Source organism: Eurosta solidaginis, chromosome 2 (genome assembly GCF_040869045.1).
Source record: "Eurosta solidaginis isolate ZX-2024a chromosome 2, ASM4086904v1, whole genome shotgun sequence".
Classification (NCBI taxonomy): Eukaryota; Metazoa; Arthropoda; class Insecta; order Diptera; family Tephritidae; genus Eurosta; species Eurosta solidaginis.
In genome coordinates, this window is record NC_090320.1 from 299,935,245 (window position 1) to 299,961,778 (window position 26,534).

Genomic DNA, 26,534 nt, shown 5'->3' on the forward strand with positions numbered 1-26,534 from the left:
GTTGCGATGAATCGTCGACACACACACTTTTCGATCATAGGAGTGGAGATTGGTGTAGAGTCACATTTCAGTTGCAACTGAGTATAATGCATACTGAAATTTGGCAGTACTAATTTTATGAGCAACAATTTCATAAGTGTAGACAAAGTTACACACTTGTCAATCCATATAAAGTTTAAGTGCATATGCAACATCAAAAATTTAGAAACACGTTTTTTCAATTAGAAAAAAGATCTTCCGAGTTTATTTCTGCCATGAAAATCTTCTAAGTGAGAACTCATCTGCCTTGCAGATGCCGTTCGGCATCGGCATAAAAACATTTAGGTCTTGTCCCGCCAGTTTGTAGGAAAAGTTAAAAGAAGCACGACGCAAATTGGAAGTGAAGCTCGACCTAAAATCTCTTTAGAGAAATGCTTAGCTTGAATAAAATAATTTTTTTTGAAAACCTCCAAAAAAAAAATTCATATCGGAAAAAGAGAGTCGGATACCAGATACCTTGTCAGGGTGTAGGTGTTCCCCGCGTTGGTACCGGAACCTACCTTCATCGCACCTGAAAGAGAGAAGCTTTAGACGTCTGTTTGTCGAAACCAAAATAAAGGCAGAGTAAATCCGAGTAAAGGGGTGGCATAATGAATCGAGCAAACTGGGGTATCCCAGAACAAATATCCCGAAAAACTTTTTTATCAAACAAAGGATCACGGTCTAATGTGAGCGTGAGATTGGCCGAACCCATAAACTCAAACAGAAGCTTTAAATAAAATTAAATGTTCACAAGCGTGGTTTTTATTAAGATTTCTTTATTAGATTAACAATTTGGGTTTTCTAAAGATAAGTCATAATTTTGGTATTTAGTACTCACAATGTTTTCTTTGGTCAATGGCAGTGTTGGCGCAGAAAGATTAGCGCAGTCATTGGCCTATTGTGTATGTCCGCAGAGCCTTGAAACGAAGGGTAAAACCACCTAGAGCAAGACGGGTTTGTCAGCAAGCACAGTTGGTCGGAATATGTCCACCAGATCAAATTAAATTTTAATATTTTGGTCGGCACACACAAATAAAATAAATAGAAAAATTGTAAATGTAGTAAACATGCGAATTGTCAATTGATAGGAAGCGTTCGCCCCAATGCGAAGTTTGAAAAGCTCTGCTTAAAGGTTGCCAGATAGTAGTTAGTGGTATAGTGATAATAAGAGAAGGGTACCTGCTGCCAGGCAGAAAATCGATCGGTCCAAGTTCGGGTGGGCTTCTTGAGAGGTGTGTGCCTGGATGTAAGACCGAGATGATTGTAACATCCGCCCCGCATCAAGATGGACAAGGGTAAAGGGCCCCGACCACTCACACTGAGCTAGCTGGGGGACATTCCACCCTGATAGCGCAAAGGGCGGATTCACTTTTATGGGTGTACGTCACAACCTACCGAATACAACAATGCACTTTTTGATTGCATTTTCTCATCTTTCCTGCAGATTTTCGAATGTAATTATTGCTTTTTGCTTCATCACACTTTCATCACAAAATCAATATGACTTATAAGATTTCTGCTATGCTTTTATGGGCCAACTACATATGTAAGTATACACGAATATGCATGTAAGTATGTAAATGAAAATAGAAGGAAATTAAAGAACAACAACACTTAATAAATAAATATGAAAAATTAGAACATAACAAAAAAAAGTTAGCAAAAAAAGTCGATTAAGTAATCGGTACTTACAAAATACCAATGGTGGTGAAAGAAGGTGCAGTAAAGAAAATGTCAACGAAAGGAGCAAACAACAACACAGCGAAACAACATGAAAGAAAAGCAGATGAACAAATAGGTTGGTGAAAGGCGCAATGACTTGGATTTTAGAACACAACAACACAAAATAAAAGAGAGGGTTAATGACTTTAGCATGCAGCTGGTCATATTATTGGGTCGCACGCCGAGTTCATCATTTGGCTCATTGGTTAATGCAAAAGTTTGTTAGAGATTTGTTACCAGATTTCAATGGTTAGTAGAAAAATGTACTATGTACAGCTGAGAACAGAACTAGTAAGGAAGGCTAAGTTCGGTTGTAACCGCACATTAAATACTCAGCTGAGAAAATTGTCTAAGCACTCTTAATTATGAGTCCGATAAGAGTCTGAAATATGTGAGAAATATGTGCCTCGAGAAAATCTAAACCTATAACCATAAAAGACTCATATATGACTCCTATAAGGTGGAAATTATTTTTTGTTAAAATTTGACTTTACAATTTTTTTTTTACGTGGGCGTCATCCGATTTTGCTAATTTTTTATTAAAACACATGTATAGCTAAATGGTTAGCGCAGCGTGTCTAAAGCGTACTGATGATGAAGGCTTAGCACCCTTCGAAATGGATCTATCTGCGCAGCTATGGTAGGTTGTCTGAAAATTTTTCTACTTACTATTCCAAAAACAAAATACAATTTTTCAATTATAGAAAATTAAGAAATAATAATAATCATTAGAAAAAAAAAATATTGTTCTGGCCTTGTGCTCGAATCGAACCTTGAATCACTTATCAATAGGCCGATACAAACAAAGACAATTGTTAAAACACATATAGTAATAAGAGTAACGTTCCTGCCAAATTTTATCATGATATCTTCAACGACTGCCAAATTACAGCTGGCAAAACTTTTAAATTACCTTCTTTTAAAAGTGGGCAGTGGCACCCCCATTGTCCAAAATTTTACTAATTTTCTATTCTGCGTCATAAGGTCAACCCAGCTACAAAGTTTCACCGCTTTATCCGTCTTTGGTAATGAATTATCGCACTTTTTCGGTTTTTCGAAACTTTCGATATCAAAAAAGTGGGCGTGGTTATAGTCCGATTTCGTCCATTTTAAATAGTGATCTGAGATGAGTGCCCAGGAACTTACGTACCTAATTTCATTGAGATACCTCAAAATTTACTCAAGTTATCGTGTTTACGGGCAGACGGACTGACATGGCTAAACGAATTTCTTTTTTCGCCCAGATCATTTTGATATATAGAAGTCTATATCTATCCCGATTAGTTTATGCCGTTACGTGGTACCGTTATGCGAACAAAATTAATATACTCTGTGAGCTCTGCTCAGCTGAGTAGAAAAATAGCAGCAAAATTTAATTATTAACAAATTTTATTAATTATGTTCTTCATTTATCTATTTTCCGTAATTCAAAAGAAAATTCTTAAATGAATTATATAAACCAAACTATATAAACATATCTCAAAGTTCCCAAATTCGGGAAATGGTAAAAAAACTACATGAAAATTTCAAATTTTTTTTTTTTCGTACTTTCAGAATTTATTCTGAGCATGCTGGTTTGCAGCCCAAACAATTTAAGTCAAAACATTTAATTTTGTAAATTTTTTCCGAAGGGTAAGTTGGATTTTATTCCATACGAAGAGCGCATATTTTGCCCTGAACTAGGCAGCGGTCACCCACCCAAATCAAACTTAATACATACACGAATATCACTTATTCAAGAAGACAATCCTGTTGTCCTGTTTCGAGTTTTTGAAATTTTTTACTCAATAATGACTCACTCAAAAAGCATAATCTTATAAATAGTATTATCGTATGGCAAGCACATACATAGATTTTACATTACTTGACTACTTCACACGAAGCGAGAACTAAAAAGGACCTAACTCTAATACTGCATTGTATGACGGCTGATTGAAAAAGTTTGTGTGTTACTCATACGCCGTGTGTACCGCTAAGTCAGCCCAGGTAGCAAAACGAAAAAAAGAAGACACGCGCACACCCTTATGGTATATTTATAGGCAAGTTATAACTTGGGGATAAATGAAGTTGAAGTAATTTATGATGGTTGATTTGTTGGTTTACAAACTGACTAACTGCTTGACTGAAGAAATAACTGCCGCTTGACTGCTTATGGGCTGCAGCGTTCCCTGTGCAACAACAAAACATAAAAACGAAGCATTGAAGAAAGGAAGATATAACAAGTAAGGAAGGCTAAGTTCGGGTGTAACCGAACATTACATACTCAGCTGAGAGCTTTGGAGACAAAATAAGGGAAAATCACCATTTAGCAAAATTAACCTAGGATAACCCTGGAATGTGTTTGTATGGCATGTGTATCAAATGAAAGGTGTTAATGATTATTTAAAACGTAGTGGGCCTTAGTTCTATAGGTGGACGCCTTTTCGGGATATCGCAATAAGGGTCGACCAGGGGTGACTCTAGAATGTGTTTGTACGATATGGGTATCAAATTAAAAGTATTAATGAGGGTTTTAAAAGGGAATAGCCCTTAGTTGTATATGTGAAGGCGTTTTCGAGATATCGAACAAAATGTGGACCAGGGTGACCCAGAACATCTTCTGTCGGGTACCGCTAATTTATTTATATATGTCATACCACGAACAGTATTCCTGCCAAGATTCCAAGGGGTTTTGATTTCGCCTTGCACCATATCATTACTGGAGTCGAATGTTGACATAATTTACTTTTATACTGTAAAGATATTAAATTTTTTGTTAAAATTTGACTTAAAAAAAATTTTGTTTAAAAGTGGGCGTGTTCGTCATCCGATTTCGCTAATTTTTATTTAGCACACATATAGTAATAGGAGTAACGTGCCTACCAAATTTCATCATGATATCTTCAACGACTGCCAAATTACAACTTGCAAAACTTTTAAATTAGCTTCTTTTAAAAGTGGGCGGTGCCACGCCCATTGTCCAAAATGTTTCTACTTTTCTATTTTGCATCATAAGGTCAACGCACCTACCAAGTTTCATCGCTTTATCCGTCTTTGGTAATGAATTATCGCACTTTTCGGTTTTTCGAAATTTTCGATATCGAAAAAGTGGGCGTGGTTGTAGTCCGATTTCGTTCATTTTTATGAGCGGTCTGAGATGAGCGCCCAGGAACCTACATACCAAATTTCATCAAGATACCTCAAAATTTACTCAAGTTATCGTGTTTACAGACGGACGGACAGACGGACGGACGGACATGGCTAAATGAATTTCTTTTTTCACCCAGATCATTTTGATATATAGAAGTCTATATCTATCTCGATTAGTTTATGCCGTTACGGATTACCGTTATGCGAACAGAGTTAATATACTCTGTGAGCTCTGCTCAGCTGAGTATAAAAAACGTAATGGAATTGAAATGTAATTTTAAAATTTTTGTTGTAACGAAATGAATAAACAATAATAGTAATAGCTCGATTATTGACTTTTTCAGCAAATTACAATCATATTTTAAATGCAATCATTTGGAAATGAAATATAACAAAATATCTAAAGTAAAACAAAGAAAATGACAAAGAAGGCAGAGGAAAGAAAGTGAAATCACTACCGAAACTGGGCCGAACCCGACTGAAACCAGAACCGAAACCAAGCCGAAGCATAATCCAATTAAGAATCCGGAACCCTAAATCGGAACAGAAAAAATAAACAAAATCTGAACCGAAACTGGAATCAAATGTGGACTGAAACTGGGACCGAAGCCAAGAGCCAAATCGTAACATCCGTGGTCGTATGATTAGCATGATGATAATCTGTGGTATTTTTTACAAAAATTTCGACATTTGAATATCTTTTATGACTGTAAAATACAACTTAGCAGAACTGAACCAATACCGTAACCGGAACCGAAGCCAAATCTAAACCAATATGATCGAACCCGGATTTCAAGCGAGCGCGCAGAAAAAATCGGAATCGAAACCAGTGCGAAACCAAGATTAAAGTCGGACACCCAGCATCCAGCACCCAGTTCTCTGCATCTAAGTTTTTACCTCATTAGTGTTTTATGAGCTGTTGGCAATGATTGAAAGTAATTCAATATTTCGCATTTAAGTTGACGTTAAAAAATGGGAGAATAAATTTGATTTTTTTTAAGTAATTTGCTTTTTTAACTGTTTTCTAAACCATGAGCTGTGTATTCCTAGAAAGGAAGCAATGCGGCATATCAATTGCGTGACCCTATCATGGACATTAATAACTGTAACTGCGGGAAGCAGGGCAGGACGGTTCACTTTTGTCTCTGTGGTCTCTTCGTTAAAAAAGGTAGCAATAAAGTTTTCTGTTGGAGGCTCTGTCACCAAGTGCTAAGCAACCTGTTTACTTATTTTAAGATATGCATAAATTTTTCAATTAATTCTTCTGCGGAAGGCCAAAGAAAACATTAAGCACATTGCCCTTAATTGTGCGGAGTATACCTTTTAAGTAAATTAAGACAAATCAGATGCCTATCGCTTGTGAAAAATAATTTATTTATTTTAAGTGGACCTTATATTTTACCAAGACAAGACCTTGTGATTGTACGCCCGATTAAAAGCTATTTGGTACCAAGGATCGTGCACTGAAGTGTTTGACAGGGAACATATAGATTTTGTTGGGCCACTTATCTACGTAATTGGATCCGTTGTTTGTTTGATACCGCGTGGTTGAGCCATACAATGGGAGGGGTTCACGGTCAGCATATAATATTAATGTAATCTACTTTCTACCCCACACGTAAGAAAACATGCCGCGCAATTAAATTACTACACTCAAATCGTAATATTTTATAATTTTTATGACTTATTCCGCATTGCTTGACTTAATTTCTTTCATATTTTTAAAAATTTTTCTTTTTTTTTCTAGTCCATTTATACTTGTCATCATAATTATTCATTACAGTATGCACTTTTAATTAGGAGCACTATGTCGTATACGTAACTTTAAAATATATAAGAAGACCTGGCAGACGTTGTCCTGCCCTAAATTTGGCCTATCTGCATACATTTTAATAAGCTTTTTCCATCTGAAAAATTTGCAATAAAATAATATTGCGACTATAAACTGAGATATAACCTATCCTATCTCTCAAGTTAGATCAAACTGCACACGGGGTGCAAAACAAATTAAAAATCGGTTCAGTCCATCGCGGCCAAAAATGTTGTGACACGTGTTTTTTATATATTAAGATTCTAATTGCTGTTTTTATGTACGAGTCCCTTTTTCGCTCTTATTTGGAATCCAAATCTATAAATAAAGTTTTGGTTGTAAAGATGGAGATTCTGGCTATTAGCGAGCTTTGGGAAATTTTGGTCGTAGTGCTTTTGTTTAGCTAAATTTTATTAAAATAATTTGTTAAAAATAAACGATTGTGAGCACACAAAGAAATCTATTTGTACTATGGCACTATTGTGAATATTTGCACTGCATTACCGTCAGATGGCAGCGCATGCTGTAAGTTTTGATTAATAGAACAGCTGATTTCTGTTGATATTTGAAAAGAGACTTTTATATTGGTTGCGCAAGATGCGCACGGGTCCGGCTCGTGTTAATTAACTAACAAGAACAATCCGTTGAAGGTATAGCTATTTAGGAGTGTTAGATCACATACAAGGTTAAAATAACCCTGAAATTGAATATATTATGCTATAATTGTACGTAAATCTTCTGGTAAAATTATATAGGCATAGACTCCGCGGCCCGGATTTTAAATAGGTTTCGTGACATTGAGCGTAACTGTGACAAATTCTTTTTTAACTTACATACGCGGGAGGGCAGTATGGAACAAGACACTCATCTAACTACTTGTAGTCCGTTCCTGAACAGCAAAATACTTTTGGCGATATATGTAGATGATAATCGCAAATGAGGTTATGAAAGCTAGCAATTGTGAAGGGGAAGGGCAGTAGAGTAGAGAGAGAAGTTCAGAAGAATAGACAAGGCACTGCTCCTAGCAAGAGCTGTTGAAAATGCACTCGTGGTGAGAGAGCTCTACTAATTACTACTGTTTATTATTTATTTATTTATTATTTATTATTATGTTCTATCCCAGCGATTGTTGATTTCACAACTCACTCCCCAATTGAAATCTATTAATGGACCTAAGCATCCTGGATTACCCTTGAATTTATCTGTAAGAAGATTGTTGAAGTGGAATGACGCAGTAAAAGGCAAAAGTTTTCTTGATTTCATCGCGTCTGCAGAAGGCTTAGGACGACATCAAATACTATATTGTTGTATATATGCCGACTATGGTTCAGTCTTATGATTTCGGTTAAGGCTACGGTTATTATTCGCAACTTCCTTGGGATTTTGGTAAGAAGCCTGAGCTCGTTCTTCTACATAAAATAAAAGGCAAGAGGGCCAATCAAAAGGTTGTGTAGAACAATCCCATGGAAGAGGTTGAAAGCGCAATTTATAGGTTCTCCAGCCCAATTGTCAACCTCACATACCCGTGGCGAATCCTGTTTATTTTACAGGCGACGCTCTCGCGAATCCAAGTTCCCCGCCGAAGGAGGAGGTTCAACGTGGTGATATCGCAACTTAATGATGTTATTTTCCGGAGCGTACTGAACCAATAGCCAGAAAAGGATAATTTACATCGGTCTTTATTGCTACAAGGAGAAGAGAAGAGACTATCGCAACACATGTATCTTTATTAAGGGACGTTATGAATTGCGTCCAATGAGATAAGTTTTTAGAGTCTAAAACTTACTGCGTTGTATTTCTGAAGCTGCAGCCAGCAAATCATTATTATCATCATCCAACATCTTGCGTATCCGTCGTGCGTTTGCTTGATTTTGATATTATGCTCAATGTTGTTGTTATTGTTGTGGCAGTTGCTCGTATGGCAAGAAGCTGCTATGACAATTGTAAAATATATTCGCACTTTGTTCCGATCCGTTTTGATATTGTTGTGGCGAATGGGGTGGCGACGGTGTTAAGGGGGGCGTTAACGGTGACAGCGACGACGATAAGCTCGATGGCACAAGATGTGTCTGTTGCAGCTGTGCAGGCTGCGAAAATTGCGTTAGCTGACTATATTGTGGCTGTTGAGAGTATTGTGGCGGCTGCGACTGCTGCGGCAACTGGTTTTGTTGGAAGTCGTAAGATTCGTAAGAAGGTGGAGCTGCGACGATAGACGCTTGTGGATACTGGAATTCTTGTGTGAATTGCTGTTGTTGTGTGGGATGTTGAATTTGTTGTTGCAGGTGATGCTGCTGATGGTGCTGATGATGATGGTTTTGCAGTTGGTATTGTTGCTGCTGCGGTTCCTGTTGTTGTTGTTGCTGCTGCTGCTGATGCGCGTAATGTAATTGTTGCTGCAGTTGTTGTTGTTGTTGAAATGCTTGCTGCGAATATTCTGCCTGCTGCTGCAATTGATGTTTATGCAATTGCTTTTGATGGTTTTGCTGCTCAATCAGCGACGTCAAATGTGACAGCTGTGTTTCTTCTGGTTTAAGAGGCGGCAATGGCAACAAATTTTGTTCCTTATTCTCACCCTGTTGGCCTTGTTGAGGTGGAAGATGGATATAATGCGGATAAGAACTATTATATACGCCGCTTAAACGTGGCTCCAAACGAATATATGGCACACGTTCATAAATTGTATACCAACGGGTCTGTGGATTCACCTGATAGAAATAACGGTCACGCTTAGGCAGCTGCACAACCGAATGACGCTTTTCGGGAGTTTTTGTTGAACGCACTACAGCGCGACAGATTTGCGCTTGCGAGTTCGAATGACGAAAACCACGGCCACTTTGTGAGTGTTGCGCTTGTTGTTGGTGGTGGTGGTGTTGTTGTTGCACCGATTGTACTACAGAAGTATGCCGATGATTATTTCGATTGCAGCCGGCTGAGCTGCAACGTGTATTTTGTGCGTGGGATGCCGTTGCGATTTCAATTAACGTACAAAAAAAGGGGGTTGACGCGCGCACCCAGATCTATCGCCTGAGAGGTTAGAGGGAGCGTGGTCGCGCTTTGATACAAAATACTCTTATGCTAACAGTGGGCGCTTGTTCTTCTTATTTCTTTACGTTTGCACTTTTATTAATTTTTACAATTTTTTTCCGGCTGCACATTTACTTGATACATCAAAACCACCGGCTACACAATTGCACTGGTTAACACCCTGCAAAGAAATGAAAAAAGTTCTAAGAAATGTGTTTGGAAAATTTATTAAGTCTATAGCCTATTAATCTATACAGCTTATAAAAAAGTCTTCAAATGTCGATTTAATGTAATAACTCTGCACAGAAAGCTCCGATTTGAAAACGGTTTTTTGTATTTTGAAGCTTAGCTACGTGAGATGGTTAGTTTTGACATAATGTGAAGGACTCTATATAATATCTATTATTATATATGTATATACATATAATAGGGCGGATCAAATTGTATGGAAAAAAAACTTCAAGTGTACGTCCAGTTTCTGAATCTATGGGTCATACTGAGTAATATTGCCCATGGGACCATAGGTCTGGAAAGAATTTCGAGCCTCCCTAACTTTGTTAGAAAATAATTTTTTTAGAAATTTTTATTAGAAAATATTTTGGGCTATTTATAAAGTGAATTTGCAATATGGAAAAGTAAAATATTCGTCGCTATAGGGCGCTTTCCTACTATTTTTCGCATTTGATCGCTTCTTTTTGGGAAAATCGATGAATTTGTTGCAAAAATCGACGAATATTTTACTTTTCCATATTGCAAATTCACTTTTTAAATAGCCCAAAATATTTTCTAACAAAAATAATAATAAAAATTTCTAAAAAAAAAATATTTTCTAACAAAATTAGGGAGGCGAGAAATTCATTTCAGGTCTATGGTCCCATGGCCAATATTACTCAGTATGACCCATAGATTCAGAAACTGGATGTGCCTTTTCAACAATAAATTTTACCCACTCTTATATACAATGAATCATAAAATTGTAGTTTATACAGTTACAACGATTCACTCGGTTGAAATATTTCATAGTTGCAGTTGAACTTTGTTTCTTAAAAACAGTTCATTCATGATACAAAAAAGAAGGTAGTTCCACTCAAGATTTTTTAACTTATTTGGGGATTTTTGAAGTTTCATAATATTTGTTGTTTTTTCAGAAGCGTTGCCTTACCGTTACTGTTTAAGGCGAAATTGTGGTTTTTCGATATGGAAATTTCCTTTAGGATGAAAACGCAATTGTCATCTGAGACAATAATAATATGCTTTAGCACAATTTATGTGCATATATATCGATTGAGAATACAGTAAAACATGCAATTTTATTGAAAAATAGTGGATAACGACTCATACATTGGTTAATGACTCATATCTTTATGGCAGCTTGATCCCTAGACAGAAGAAAAATACACGAAAAATCCTATTGTTCTAGCATGGCCCTATTATCATACCCCTACAGTGAATATTTCTCAAGGCATGTTGAGAAAAAGTGTACCTCCAAAGTCTGCACATCTATGTCAATGCTAAAAGGGCACAGACTGTGTATAGGCGGGGCTGCCCCAAGGTGACCCCTGGTACAACGGGCAAAAACACTCTCATAACTAGTGACTAACCTGCAGAGCTACAGGGTAATGTTTTGCCTAAAAAATTGTTTAACAATTCCCTCCTAAAGCGCAATGCTTGAAATATACAATAAATAAAAAAAAAAAATTAGGACTTGTAGCCAATTTATCAATAAATTGCGGTGTCGGTTTATAAGGACCTCCTTTGAGCAAACAATTGACAAACGTGTATGTTTTGTCAAAATGTTCTGAGCAAACGTACGAACACTTAAGAAGGCTATATTCTCTTGCTTTCCATATTTCGATTCATGTTTCTTCCACCAAAACAATTTTCGGGAGCTCGGAAAACTTATTAAAAACCTTTTCAAGGCTGATATTTCGTTTTAAAATATTTCCAAGGATGGGGCTAATTTTTTTTTCTTTTTTATTTAAAATAACTATGATAGTAATTTAGTCGTATTCGTTAATATGAAATCCATCAAAATTAGGAAAATTCGTAACATTTTTTAATCTGGTAGCTTGTTTTTGGTGAAATTGTCATTGTCCCCGCAAAAGTCAAGTGGCTAACGTCACACTAAATGGAACTACTTCCATTTTTTGTATCATGAGTTCATTCGTTTATAATGTAACGGAATTTGCTTACCCAAAAAATGACATTTTTCATGAAAAACAATTTGTGTGTGTTCGCTGTCAACCAATCGTTCAAATATGTGTTCAGTGAGAGCATTCCACCACATTTGATGTTGAATTAGATAATATGGTGAAAAGGGGCAGCTGGCGAAAGCTTTCCTACCTGAGTATGTGAGTATGTATGTAGGTATTATATTTTGAAAGGCTTCTTATGTTAGCCCAATCAAAACATGAGACCGTAAATGCAAATGAATTTTCGTAATAAAATTAATTCAAGAAAAATAAAAACCATACGTAGATGTAATTTCTATACATCTATACTCGGTCACTGGGCATGTGAAATGGAAATGAAAAAGTGGATGAGCTGGCTAAAAAAGGCCCATATACGTCTCCATCAGATTGGACGAGATTAAAAGAAGGCGAGAGTTTCAAATAATCGCTCAGATATGATCGCTGTCAGATCTGAAAGCATAAAGTAGCATAGGTCTTAGAAAGATTCGAGTATTTGCAAAGAGGACGTAGTTATTTTATTTGAAAGGTCATGGCTTTTCATAGGGTGTTTCAGTTTGGTCGTTGAAGACTCATTCAGTTTATGTAAGCAAGGCGCAAAACTGACTCTCCGTCGTGCCGAAGAAATAGATGCTGGAAATAGCAAAGAAATCTATTCAAACCCAGACTCTTATTAACATCCGAGATATACGCTGTCAACTTACTTAAAGCCCGAACACATACGATTTTTGATGCTGCATCGTGCGCTATCAGAGAAGTAGATTGCATGTGTTTGTATGGGGAGCGACAAATAGCCTATGCGAAGGAAACTTATTTCGAATCGGATTTTTTTCGCACCACTAACATACAAAGCACTTGATGTTTTAAACTCCTAAATAAAAATTATTTTAGGCTGTGCTTATTTGAAAATTTAAAACGATCAACTTCTTCTCATATCGGTCTAAGTCGGTAAGGCGCAGAGATTTTGGAAGCGTATTCAGCCAAGAATTAAGAAAAACTACTAAAGTTACACTCCTTGCAGAAAAATCCGAATCACTTAACCAAAACAGGCAGGGTGTGAGCAACTTCCTGGTCTGGTAGGAGCTAGCGATAAATGAGGTAATAATTTACATTTTAATTACGGTTGCCACACCATGTTTTCATTTGGTGCCAAAATTCATTGATAAAAAGGACCGAAGGTTTTGGGAGGTGTTATCGATGTTGATCGTCCTTTGCAGGATATTAATCCGGTAAGTTCCGGTAACAAAGCATCATTAAGGTACTAGCCGGACAATCTAGGGAACGATTTATATGATCACATTAAACCTTCTAGGCCATCCCACCCCACCCCTAGACCCATGAAGAAACAAGACCTTTCCTTCTGACAAGTCGTTGTTTTATCAACCATTAACAAATATTTGTCTTCCGTAAAATTCGACATTATTATTTGACTAAATTATCTGCTTCCGGAATTGCCTTTGTTCTGCCAAAATTTAATGATTAAACAATACCTGAAGCTGTGCGGCACTGACAAAAAGTGACCAGCGGACCAAAGTGGCAATCGTGATTTTAATAATAATAATATTATTATTATTAATAGGTCTGGAAGCACTCCGACCTTTGTGTAGATCTATTGTGCAAGACCTTTCAGCCTAATTTTTGATTTTTTTTATAGACAAATCATGAGATTTCAGAGGAGATTGATTCTTTTTTATGTATTTGCTCAAACAAGCATTAAATATTTGTTCTTCAAGAAATGTTGATCACTTTTTTGATTTTCCCACAACGCTTTCTACTCGGCGCAAACGTAGAGCTTATTTCATGCCGTTGACGACTTTCTATGTAAATTAATATGCAATTAATTTTTTAAATATTTGATTAAACAACTTTGCTTACGTATGCACAAATTACAAATTTCAGGCAACTGTTTGGAAAAAAAATTTTATTCAATACACGCACACATACATACCGAAAAATACAACTTAGTTAAAATTACAAAAAAAAAAAAAAAGCCACGCAAAAAAGATTTTCAAGTTCAATGCGATGTAGCCGAAATCCAACTGAACAATAGTTGAGACGGCAAAAAGCTTAGCCAAAGCAATGATTCAGGTTAGCGAGAGAACAAAGCTGCTGGGCTGAAGCTAGTGATGTGAAGTTTCGAATATTCAAGAAACTGAACTTTGGCAAACCCGGTTCTTTGGGCTGGTTACAGGTACGGTACAACTCTCGTTAACCGCGCACCTATTTTATTTGTTTCCATCTGTAAAATACGTAAAAATTTTCGCATCAAACATATTATTACTACTGTTGTGGGTGTGATTATTATCCCATTTCAAAAATATGTTTCTATTGGAATCGAATAACAGATGCCTAGAATTGTTTTTGAGAAAAGTTGTGGACAATTTTAGTTATTTCGATTCTTAGGACCTTTTATTCTAATTACGAAATCGAAACTCGATTCCTTAAAGCTGGTTTTTCGTTCTTTTGGGCACAAATTTCTGATATCGGTTCTTTCAGAGATCTCGTTCTTCAGGTCCAGTTCTTGGGTTTTGAGCATCACTACCAATGAAATTATCTTTGAAAATATAGAATCAGTCATTAAGCGGAAATCAGCAAATAAAAAAATAACAAGGTAGTGGGTTTGGTTGCCGCCGTAGGTTTTCCACCTACATAAAAGAAGAAATTTTTTAGTACTTACGTGTGTATATATGTTTTTGGTAAATAAGTACGCACTTACTTACATACCGTTAGTTTAATGCTTAATTCATAAAGGCTCTGACCAACAGATTTTTCGAAACTACGTTTATCGGAGATTCTGGTATGATATTGTAACGAATTTTCTGCAAATCCTCTTATTTGCAATCCTCTGCTAAGTTCGAATCACTAAACTGTTGAATAAATAACTCCAATATTGAATGATGGAAAAATGGCCTTTATTAAGTACTTCACAATAACACTCAAACTGTGCAACGAATAGCTTAATAACCAAACTGATATCTTAAAGGAAACTGACTTTCAAAATAATAGTGCTATTGCTCGCTAGATATCGTCTTACTCGTAACTGCTTGACAATTCAAATCAAACTGAATTCCTTCTTACTCGCTGGCGCCGCTTTTATAGTTTACGCTGCATACTTCTAGGCTCTTCGATTTCCAGAAGTTACTAGTTGTTTCGGCTACAAAATCGCCAGCCACAACTCCGTGCACAAATTATTGCTCTCTCTTGTGACAACTCAGATAAGGTATATGCATGTGTTTGTAGTTTACAGTCTCCCGCACACACATAAGCGTATAAGTAAATTCATCGGTGTGTGACATCTCATCTCTCGCTGCCTTGTATGTAAATGTTGCTCGTCGGAATGTGTACATATGTGTAGACGCAATTATTGATTCGTTTATGTAGATACATAATGATTGAATTATTGATGTGCATTCACGTCACTGCTTAGATCGGCTTAGAGCTGGCAGCACTCCTTAGTTTTGCTAATATTCGTAACACTGCCCTCCACCTAAGTCTGATCGTCCCGATCAGACAAATCTCTCGATCTAAACGCTGCTAATCTCTCCAAATGAACCACTTTCATTTTGGTTCGTGGTTTGGTAGTGGTTTGTATGCGATACACTACATCGTTGATCCGTTTTACAACTTTGTATGGGCCTTCCCAGTTACACTGCAATTTCGGGGACAACCCTTTTTTTCGTTGTGGGTTGTATAGCAGCACCAAATCTCCTTCCTGAAACCCTTCCGAATTAATTGCTTTATCGTACCTCGCTTTCATCTTGTCACTCATAATCTTTGCTCGTTGCCTTACCAGATCGTGTATCTCTCTCAGCTCTTCTTCTAAGACATCAGTGGATTTCTTGACATTCCTCTCCGCATCGGCATCTATCCCATACTTCAAATCAGCTGGCAGTCGAAGGTCATTGCCAAAAATTACCTTTGCGGGAGTTTGGCCCGTTGTGTCATGTACTGCCGATCGGTAGGCCATCAAGAATAATGATATGTGTGTATCCCAGTCCTTATGGTACTTGTCGACTACTTTCCTTAAATGCTCCTCCAATGTTCTATTGAAACGTTCCACCATACCATCGGACTGAGGATGCAATGCAGTTGTCCGTGTTTTTCGAATGCCCAACTTCTTGCACAGTTCTTGGAACACAGCTGATTCAAAATTCCTGCCTTGGTCAGAATGTAACTCCATTGGTACACCATACCTTGCAACCCATTCGTTTTTAACCACTTCTGCTACTGTTTCTGCTTCTTGGTTTGGGATTGGGTATACCTCTGGCCATTTACTGAAATAATCCATAACCACCAGTACGTATTTGTTTCCGCGGTTGCTAGTAGGAAATGGACCTGCGACATCCATGGCGATCCTTTCAAATGGTGCACCTGAAATATACTGCTTCATCTGGCCACGACTTCGGGTTTTGGGCCCTTTCGCTCTGTTGCATACCTCGCAATTGGCAATCCACTCGGTGACCGACTGACGGCAACCAACCCAATAGAATCTCTGCTTAATTTTCTCGAGTGTCTTCGTGATTCCAAGATGGCCTCCACTTGGACCATTGTGTAACTCGCTGAGCACGTCAGGAATCCTCTTTCTGGGAACAACTATAAGTTTCTTCTTGCACTGACCATCCTCACTCTCCCATACTCGATGCAAGCAACCGGATATCAATTCCAAACTGTTCCACTGTGCCCAATATGACTTCGCAATGGGACTCTCTGCTGACATATCCTCTCTGCTTGGTCTTTCGTTTCGTTCGAGCCCTTGCATAACATGTGACAGACCTGTATCTTCTAGCTGACACTTTCTTAGTTGTTCCTTGTCCCATTCATCCGTACACGTTATAGTCATTAGCCGGACATCTATAATGTCTTCTTTAGCCTCGGCCTTTGTACAGTGCTTGCATTCCAAACTACATGGCCTTCGTGACATTGCATCGGCATTTCCATGGGTACTACCTTTTCGATGCTCAATGGAAAAGTCATAGCTTTGAAGTCGCTCGATCCACCGTGCCAATTGTCCTTCCGGATTACGGAACTGCAGAAGCCATTTCAATGCTGCGTGATCTGTCCTGACATGGAATCGCTGGCCGTAGAGGTATTTGTGAAAATGTTTAATGCACTCTACCAATGCCAACAGCTCTCTCCGCGTAACACAGTAGTTCCTCTCTGGTTTTCCAATCGAACGGCTGTAATATGCAACTACCTTCTCCTGTCCATCGACCAGTTGTGATAAAACGCCTCCTATAGCATATCCACTTGCATCTGTATCTAGAATAAATGTTGCTCCTGGAATCGGATATGCTAACATTGGGGCAGTGCACAAACGCTCCTTCAATGTTTGGAAAGCCACTTCTTGCTCCTTCTTCCATTCAAAAGCATTGTTTTTTCTTGTAAGCTCATGGAGGCTATGGGCTACGCTGGAAAAATTTGGTACAAATCGGCGGTAATATGTGCACAGCCCAAGAAAACTTCTCAATTCATGTAGATTCTGTGGTCTTGGCCAATCCTGTACAGCCTCTATTTTTTCGTTCGCAGTGCAGATGCCCTCTGTCGTTACCTTGTGACCCAAATAATTGACTTCCTTTTTAAACAGCGCACACTTTTTGGGACTTAACTTCAGACCAGCGCCAGCTATTCTCTGGAAAACTTCCTCCAAGTTCTTAAGATGTTCATCAAAGTTCTTGCCCAATACGATGATGTCGTCCAGGTACACCAAGCATGTTTTCCAATGTAGTCCTTTCAGTACCTGGTCCATGAGTCTCTCAAAAGTAGCTGGTGCATTACAAAGTCCAAAAGGCATCACTGTAAATTGCCAAAGACCATCACCGACACTGAAGGCTGTTTTCTCTTTATCTTCCTCCTTCACCTCCACTTGCCAGTAGCCGCTTTTCAAGTCCAGCGTGGAAAACCATTTCGTACCAGATAGCGAGTCCAGAGTGTCGTCAATTCTTGGCAATGGGTAGCTATCCTTTTTCGTTACGTCATTCAACTTCCGGTAGTCCACGCAAAACCTCATTTTTCCATCCTTTTTTTTTACAAGTACTACCGGTGAGCTCCATGGACTAGCTGATGGTTCGATGACGCCGCTGTCGTTCATTTCTTGAATGATTTGACTCACAACTTCCCGCTTCGCCAGTGGAACACTACGTGGAGCTTGACGGATCGGTCTCGCATCTCCAGTGTCAATTTGATGTTTCACAACGTTGGTGCGGCCTGGTTTAGAATCATCCTGGTCAAATATGTTCGCGTACTTTAGGAGCAGTTGTTTTGCCTTACTCTGATATGCTTCCTCTAGTCCCTGCATCCATGCCGTGATGTTATTTGAAAGATCAGTATTACTAGCTGAAACGTGTTCCTGGAGCTGTTCACAGTTAATAACCACTTCAGCCTCTTGGCATCTTCCCAAAATAGCTCCTTTAGTCAGTTTGAGTGGTGACTTGAACTCATTGAGTACTCTTACCGGAATACGTCCATCTTGTTTTGTCATAGCCAGGGTTTTTCCTACAAGTATGTTTAGTGCTGATTTGTTTGCTGCTTCGACAACCCACAATTTGTTTGTCCCACAATCTCCATCAACCTTTGCCCAGATGACTGCTTCGGATTTTGGTGGTATTTGCTGACTCTCTTCCACCAGCACTCGTTTACTGCTGTAGCCTCTCTCGTAGCCGAAATTAAGTGGTACATCCATGTTTTTATATCGCATCGTCTTGCTTTGCATGTCGATCTTGATGCCCTGGTCGATTAAGAAGTCCACTCCAATTATGATTTCATCAACAATTTCTGCCACTATAAAATTGTGTACTACCATGACGTTCCCAATTGCGACTTCACATTCTACTTCTCCAATTACCTGGGTGTCCTCTCCCGTGGCTGTACGTAATCTTGCTCCAAGCAATGGTCTTATCTTTTTGTTGACTAAATCCGCTCGAATGATGGAATGAGATGCACCCGTATCTACAGTCAATAACCGTTCCTTTCCGTCCACATGTCCTCCAACAGTAAGGTTGCTCGATCTTCTTCCAATCTGCGAGATAGAGATTATGGGGCATTCAATTGCGGGAGCCAGCTGTCGCCCCTTGCGGCTGACTCGATTTAGTTTAACGATTGAGTGGTCTTGGATATTTGCTCATCACCTTCTGCTCTGCGTTTACGACCACCCACATTGTTGGAGCTATTGGGACCGCTGCTGCAATGTCGTGCAATATGACCTGGGTTGCCGCACTTGAAACATTTAATAACTCCGGCATTTTTCTGTTGTGATCCCTTCAGTGCTTCCAAAATAGTGTCTACCCAATCTGGTCTTTCCACTTCTACACGATGAGCTTTGTATGCTGGTTTACTCAATAGTGAGGCCGTTTCCTGAGTCAATGCATGTGATACCGTTTCAGAAAATGTCAGCTTTGGGTTTGCGTATGTAGCTCGCTTCGTTTCCACGTCCCGTATGCCATTTATGAAACTCTGGATTTTTACCCTTTCAGTGTATTCCACGGGTGCGTCCGCATTTGCAAGATGAGCCAATCTTTCAATATCTGAAGCAAACTCCTGCAATGTTTCATTTGCTTTTTGGTAGCGGTTTTGCAACTCAATTTGGAATATCTGTTTCCTATGCTCGCTTCCGTAACGTCTCTCTAAAGCGCTCATCAATGTTTCGTAGTGGTTCCGCTCGTACTCTGGGATGGTCTGTAAGATTTCCGCGGCAGGCCCTTTCAGTGCCACGAACAGAGCTGCAACTTTATCTTCTGCATTCCATTGGTTCACTGCTGCGGTCTTCTCAAACTGTAGCTTAAAGACCTGAAAAGGAACAGAACCGTCAAAGGATGGTGTCTTTACCTTTGGATTACTCGCTGAAACAGCTGGGCGGTTTAGTTGTAACTGCTCCATACGACCTTTTAACGCTTCTATTTCGGCATCAATTTTGTCCTCGAGTTGTAAAATTTTTGCATCCTGCTCTTCCAGTTTCACAAAGAGCTGCGCTGATACCTGTTCCGAAATTTGTGCCGACATTTCAGATATACGTGCCTCTTGCGCTTCCAGTTGAGATGCCAAATATGTCTTCTGTTCTTCCATCTTGGATGTTATACGTGTCTCCTGCGATTCTAGTTGTGATGCCATATATGTCTTCTGTTCTTCCATCTTGGATGTTATACGGTTCTCCTGCGATTCCATATATGTCTGCTGTTCTGCCAGTTGAGATGACACTGTCGATGTTTGAGCAGATATTGCAGCTAAAATCATGTTCAAGTCTGTACTGGTAACCGTCTGCGATGTTTCGTTCTTCTCTTCAATTTTTGTTGTCTCCTCGCCATCAAGATGAAAGACATGCTCTTCCACATCAATTCCTTCTGCTTCCATTGCTTCTCGTAGCCGTGCCTGAAGTTCGAGTTTAACGCCGCTTGTATTCAATCCACGGCTCTCCAACTCCTTCTTCAGTTGCGGGATCTTCAATTCACTTAACTTTGCCATGTCCTTGTTGTCCTCTAGAATTTATTCAACAATTCCTCTTCTGACACCAATTGTAACGAATTTTCTGCAAATCCTCTTATTTGCAATCCTCTGCTAAGTTCGAATCACTAAACTGTTGAATAAATAACTCCAATATTGAATGATGGAAAAATGGCCTTTATTAAGTACTTCACAATAACACTCAAACTGTGCAACGAATAGCTTAATAACCAAACTGATATCTTAAAGGAAACTGACTTTCAAAATAATAGTGCTATTGCTCGCTAGATATCGTCTTACTCGTAACTGCTTGACAATTCAAATCAAACTGAATTCCTTCTTACTCGCTGGCGCCGCTTTTATAGTTTACGCTGCATACTTCTAGGCTCTTCGATTTCCAGAAGTTACTAGTTGTTTCGGCTACAAAATCGCCAGCCACAACTACGTGCACAAATTATTGCTCTCTCTTGTGACAACTCAGATAAGGTATATGCATGTGTTTGTAGTTTACAGTCTCCCGCACACACATAAGCGTATAAGTAAATTCATCGGTGTGTGACATCTCATCTCTCGCTGCCTTGTATGTAAATGTTGCTCGTCGGAATGTGTACATATGTGTAGACGCAATTATTGATTCGTTTATGTAGATACATAATGATTGAATTATTGATGTGCATTCACGTCACTGCTTAGATCGGCTTAGAGCTGGCAGCACTCCTTAGTTTTGCTAATATTCGTAACAATATATTAAAATATACCCTCCATAAAAATTTTAATTTATTAGGACAAATAACAACGAAATGTGGCACTTTTAAAAAGCCAAATCTCTTTTGTTTTCCCAGTAAAATTTAAAATTTGTTGGTTAGGTCCTTTGTGAGTTAAGCGCTACATGCATACACATAAAAAGTAAGGAAGGCTAAGTTCGGGTATAACCGAACATTACATACTCAGCTGAGAGCTTTGGAGACAAAATAAGGGAAAATCACCATGTAGGAAAATTAACCTAGGGTAACCCTGGAATGTGTTTGTATGACATGGGTATGAAATGGAAGGTATTAAAGAGTATTTTAGAAGGGAGTGGGCCATAGTTCTATAGGTGGACGCCTTTTCGAGAAATCGCCATAAAGGTGGACCAGTGGTGGCTCTAGAATGTGTTTGTACGATATGGGTATCAATGAGGGTTTTAAAAGGGAGTGGCCTTTAGTTGTATATGTGAAGGCGTTTTCGAGATATCGACCAAAATGTGAACCAGCGTGACCCAGAACATCATCTGTCGCGTACCGCTTATTTATTTATATATGTAATACCACGAACAGTATTCCTGCCATGATTCCAAGGGCTTTTGATTTCGCCCTGCAGAACTTTTTCATTTTCTTCTACTTAATTTGGTACGTGTCACACCCATTTTACAAAGTTTTTTCTAAAGTTATATTTTGCGTCAAAAAACCAATCCAATCATCATGTTTCATACCTTTTTTCGTATTTGGTGTAGAATTATGGCATTTTTTTCATTTTTCGAAATTTTCGATATAGAAAAAGTGGGCGTGGTTATAGTCCGATTTCGTTTATTTTAAATAGCGATTTGAGATGAGTGCCCAGGTCAGGTTTTTCATTAAGATACCTCAAAATTTACTCAAGTTATCGTGTTCACGGACAGACGGACGGACGGAAGGACGGACATGGCTAAATTAATTTCTTTTTTCGCCCAGATCATTTTGATATATAGAAGTCTATATCTATCTCGATTAGATTATGCCGTTACGGGGTACCTTTATGCGAACAAAATTAATATACTCTGTGAGCTCTGCTCAGCTGAGTATAAAAACATAACAAAAGCTTCGGGAAACTGCGAAGAAATAATGGTGGATTAAAAATTTAAATAGATATCGAGGTAAGAATACATACAGATGAAGGTAGACAGAGATAAAAATAATAGCGTGGTATACGCGTCAAGTGCTTCCATACTTCGAATAAATTTTCATCCTTTTCCTCTTCTTGCAACTTGAAGCACGTTTCCCAAAGTTTTTGGGAAGTTTTGTCGATTTTGGTGGTGCTTTGCCGGATATTGATCCGGTAAATACATTTCGGAAAATAGCTGGCAGCCCCTCAAAAGGATAGCTTAACACAAGCCATTGAATCCCAAGTAACTTGTATAAACGTGGTCCCCTTTCTGCAGAGTTTTGACAAGTCCTACGTATTCTTCGGCATGAGAAGCTTCTCAAAAAAAATTCATCTGTCGATCAGAGATGGAATTCAAAATGTCATTCATCATCAAGAAGGTTGCGCCATTCCTTTGCTTAAAAATACCGGTGTCGATAGAAATTCTTTCTTGGCCAGAGCGTATTCGTCCATTCGCATAACATAACCCAGGAAGCAAATCTTTTGGAATTTCATTCCTTCCACTATTTTCATATCTGCGTAAAACTCATACAGCTCATCGCCCCTCTTTCGATAGTTGCCAACGGCATCACGTACCAAACTACGAGAGAACTTTTCTCTTGAACGCTCTCAAAGCCATCTCATCTTCTCTCGACACCGCCGGACACGGTGCACCGTCCGAGATTCCAAGCCATTCATCAGGACAGGTATGATGATCTAATTGTAGAGCGTAATTTTTGTTCGTAGAGAGAGGCCTTTACTTTTCAACTGCCTACTCAGTCCAAGATAACACTGACATTATGTTCGCTTTAAATGCTGGTTCCCAGATAGACGATACACGGTCTCGAATTTATATCTGTTAACACTGACGTAGCTGCCAAGGCGCAAATGCGCCAATTCTTTCCTGGATGAGACCAAGTCTTGTCATCATTTACGGACCCAATTTTTTTGCCTCTTTATCCAATCCAGAGAAGGCAGAACGTAAGGCGCGTTTGTTTAGGCCATCGATATTAATATCATCAGATCTGCTGATAGAATTACCTTCTCTAGCATTAGGGTAAAGCAGTCGGACGATATGGAGTCGCCTTAGGCTTCATTTGTTTCCTATGGCTTGGAGAGGTCCTCTACAATTCTTACGGAGCTGGTTGTATTAGGTTAGGTTAGGTTAAGAGGGCGTGCGTGAGTGTTACCCACACTTCCACTCGGAGAAATTTTTGTCCATTGTGAGTACCCTCAGTGAGTACAGGGTGGCGGAAAATTTGTATAGCCCCATTACCTCCTCAGCGAACCACTTGCTTTCCCTGATGAACCCAAGAAGAAGCGAGACGTCCACCTCCCCAACCTCTGCCAGGCTGTCGAAGAAGTGTGAGCCCAGAAATCTAAACCTTCTTCTTTGAAGCGCCGGATATCGGCAGAGAAAGTGGTGGTAGATCGACTTGGGAGCTTGTTGGTATTCGCCACCGTCGGAGCATTGGTCCGATAGCACAATGACCTGTGATGACACCCGTAAGTACCCTCAGATTTGTTCAGTTTGAGAAGGAAGCTGGTGCCTTTCCTATCCAAGCATGGCCATAAGGACCTTGAGACTTCGCAGTCAACCCTATTGGTCCATAGCAAGTCCGTTGCCCTGTTCTCATATTCGTCCATTCTCCCTAGGAGATAACTCAGCGGTGGTCGGACGGAGCTGCCCACCTCACTTAAGTCTAAGTCGGAACTTTTCCTAGCCATCTCATCCGCGAGTTCATTCCCTTCAATGCCGCTGTGCGCAGGGACCCAGCAAAGGGAGACATTGAGATGACTTATAGAAGTCACAGAGGCTCTACACCTCCACACGATGTCAGATTTTATCATGTTGTACTCTGATGCCCTTAAGACGGCTTGGCTGTCAACAAAGATTGTTACGTCGGTGTTGGAGACCGCACTATGTAGGCGCAGCTTTGCCGCTCTGTCTATAGCATAGACCTCGGCTTCGAATACACTGTATGCGTCAGGAAGTCGGAATGATTGGCTTAACTGTAGATGTGTTGAGTACATCCCAGCTCCAGTTCCCTTTTCCATTTTCGAGCCGTCGGTGTATTGTAACGCCCCTGCCGTAGTCTAGGCCTACTTCCCATTCCTCCCTTGAAGGGTGTTGTATGTTCTGAACCTGGAAGTCCAAAACCCCTGTGATGCGGTCTGTTTTGGATGTTAGGTCGGTTATTATTCCGTTTAATTGCCCCTTCGTCATATAGTCCAGAATCGTCGCGTATCCGTGCTTAGCTGGTTGTATTGCTCAAAGTCATTTTGCAAAGCTATATTACCTTTACCAAACAGTAGTGAGTGTGGTGTAATCATTGTTACGAAATTATTCGGACTTAATAATGAATTCTTGCTGGACGGTTTAACAAACTTGTCTCAAGCGTGACAATTATTTCCCAGCTAACAGCTAACTTAGACATCGAGTCGATATTGCCTTTTTGGCACGATTAACGATGATCATAATATAAACAAAAGAACGGGTAATAAAAAGCAATGACAACACTGTACAACAGCACAATTAAGGACGGCACACATTCGTCTGCTGCCTCGTTTTGGCGCGCATTTAATTCACTTAGCGCTCCAGTTAAAGTCAAGACAAGATTTAACCTTCCACTTTGCTCGATAACATAAAATGTTGCTCCTCATCTCAGCTTAAACGTCCAAAGTGACAGAGTTAAAATCTAGACAACCTTATTTGGAGTTTAAACTGGCACTGGAAAACTGGGCCTAAAAAAGAGAATAGCACAGATTTTCACTCAAAACCAAAGATATATTTCAAACTGATAAGAAGATAAAAGAAATTGAAAGAATTTTAAAACATCGCAAGCAGTTTTTGAATTAAGTTGCCTTCGGCTGATGGGGCAACGTCAGCGCCAAAACGGCGCAAAGTCGGATGCCTACCAGCCTTTAAAATTTAAAAAACGAGTTACACCTGAAGAAAAGTATACTTCAGTACGTCTTTGTTCTTAAAAGCAGTAGTTGATGTTAACAAAATGCAAACGGTCTCTTCATCTTAACTATTTGGGGACTGTTTATGAGCTCGCTAAGGTTTTCTTACAATATTGTGACGAATATTAGTATCACTAAGTGATACTCGCATCACTAAGCGGTTATTAAATCTGTGGCAATTTGAAAAAACAACCTAATTCGGGTTAGGATGATGGCGATACATAGACCTTTATCTGAAAACCTAGCCACAATTCACCATTGAAACTTCCTATATTTTGTAGCAGCCATTTGGCGCTAGCGCTATGAGTAAGTAACACAGGGAGATCTGTAACGGATTTCTGTTATGAAGCCAGAATATCACTTTTATCCTAACTCGAATTAGGTTGTTTTTTTTTTTTAAATTGCCACAGAAATAAAGGCACAACAACAATGAAGCAAACTGCCACTCTTGGTACGTTAACAAATCAGTCATCATTTACACATGTACATACAAGGCAACAGAGAGATACTCACCATCAGTACTCACATATACACGCGCATATGGCTATGCGGGAGATTATAAACTACAAATATACATGTACATATATGGCTGGTAACCAAGCATGAAGTTCGCGAAGTTACTAGACCTTAGGAGAAATGGGTGAACGAGGCAACAGAGAGTATAAAAGCAGCGAAAGCTGAGTAGCAGTAATCAGTTTGATTTAAACACGCTTTTAGTTGCGAAGTATAATTGTGAAGTATAATTGTACTACTCCCATATTTGTCTAATAAAGACCATTTTGCATGATTGAATATTGGTGTTATTTATTCTACAGTTTAGCGATTCGCACGTTAGCAGAAGGTTTGGAATAAGCGGAATTCCCAAAATTCGTTACAAAATTTGTAATCAGGCTAGAGCGTTTATGGTCAAAGGGAGGAATTTCGCGAACGAATTTGAATTTAGGGAACAAATAAATATTGCTATTAATTTTTGGTAAAGCTTAATTTGCGGACTACATCGTCTTCTAGCGAAATGACCCTTTCTTGATGAAATTCCTGGAATGTATGTTCTATTGGCGGTTAGGCTCTTTATTTGTTCTACAGTGCAACTTAAACCCGTACATGGCATGTAATTTAGATAACTTTAAAAAAAATCGCAGTACGTACTGACATAATAGTACAGGTTACAGAGCGAGAGTGGAGCAATTACAATCGTTTGAATGAGTGTATATGGTAATGCATGATAATTTAATTACAGATCGATTTACAATAAAGTCGCAATAACAGGTATGGTGTAATGATACCCAACAAGTTATTACAATCATAACGAAGTAAACGTAGATAAATTTGCGGTAAAACTACTGAATAGAAAAGCGGACAGA

General features: G+C 39.0%; 1 protein-coding gene and 1 long non-coding RNA gene across 2 annotated transcripts in view; both read right to left on the bottom strand.

Annotated features, from left to right (window-relative positions):
- Positions 1 to 8,655, bottom strand: part of Cdc14 (cell division cycle protein 14) — a 65,443-nt gene extending 56,788 nt beyond the window's left edge. The window contains exon 1 of the mRNA XM_067768763.1: positions 8,469 to 8,655. Coding sequence (XP_067624864.1) covers positions 8,469 to 8,523 — 55 coding nt within the window. The 5' untranslated portion in view covers positions 8,524 to 8,655. The remainder of the gene's footprint in view (positions 1 to 8,468) is intronic.
- Positions 8,656 to 9,555: 900 nt separating this feature from the next.
- LOC137241301 (uncharacterized) overlaps positions 9,556 to 26,534 on the bottom strand; it is a 94,400-nt gene continuing 77,421 nt past the window's right edge. Inside the window, exon 3 of the long non-coding RNA XR_010949960.1 lies at positions 9,556 to 9,887. This is a non-coding gene — a long non-coding RNA (uncharacterized lncRNA). The remainder of the gene's footprint in view (positions 9,888 to 26,534) is intronic.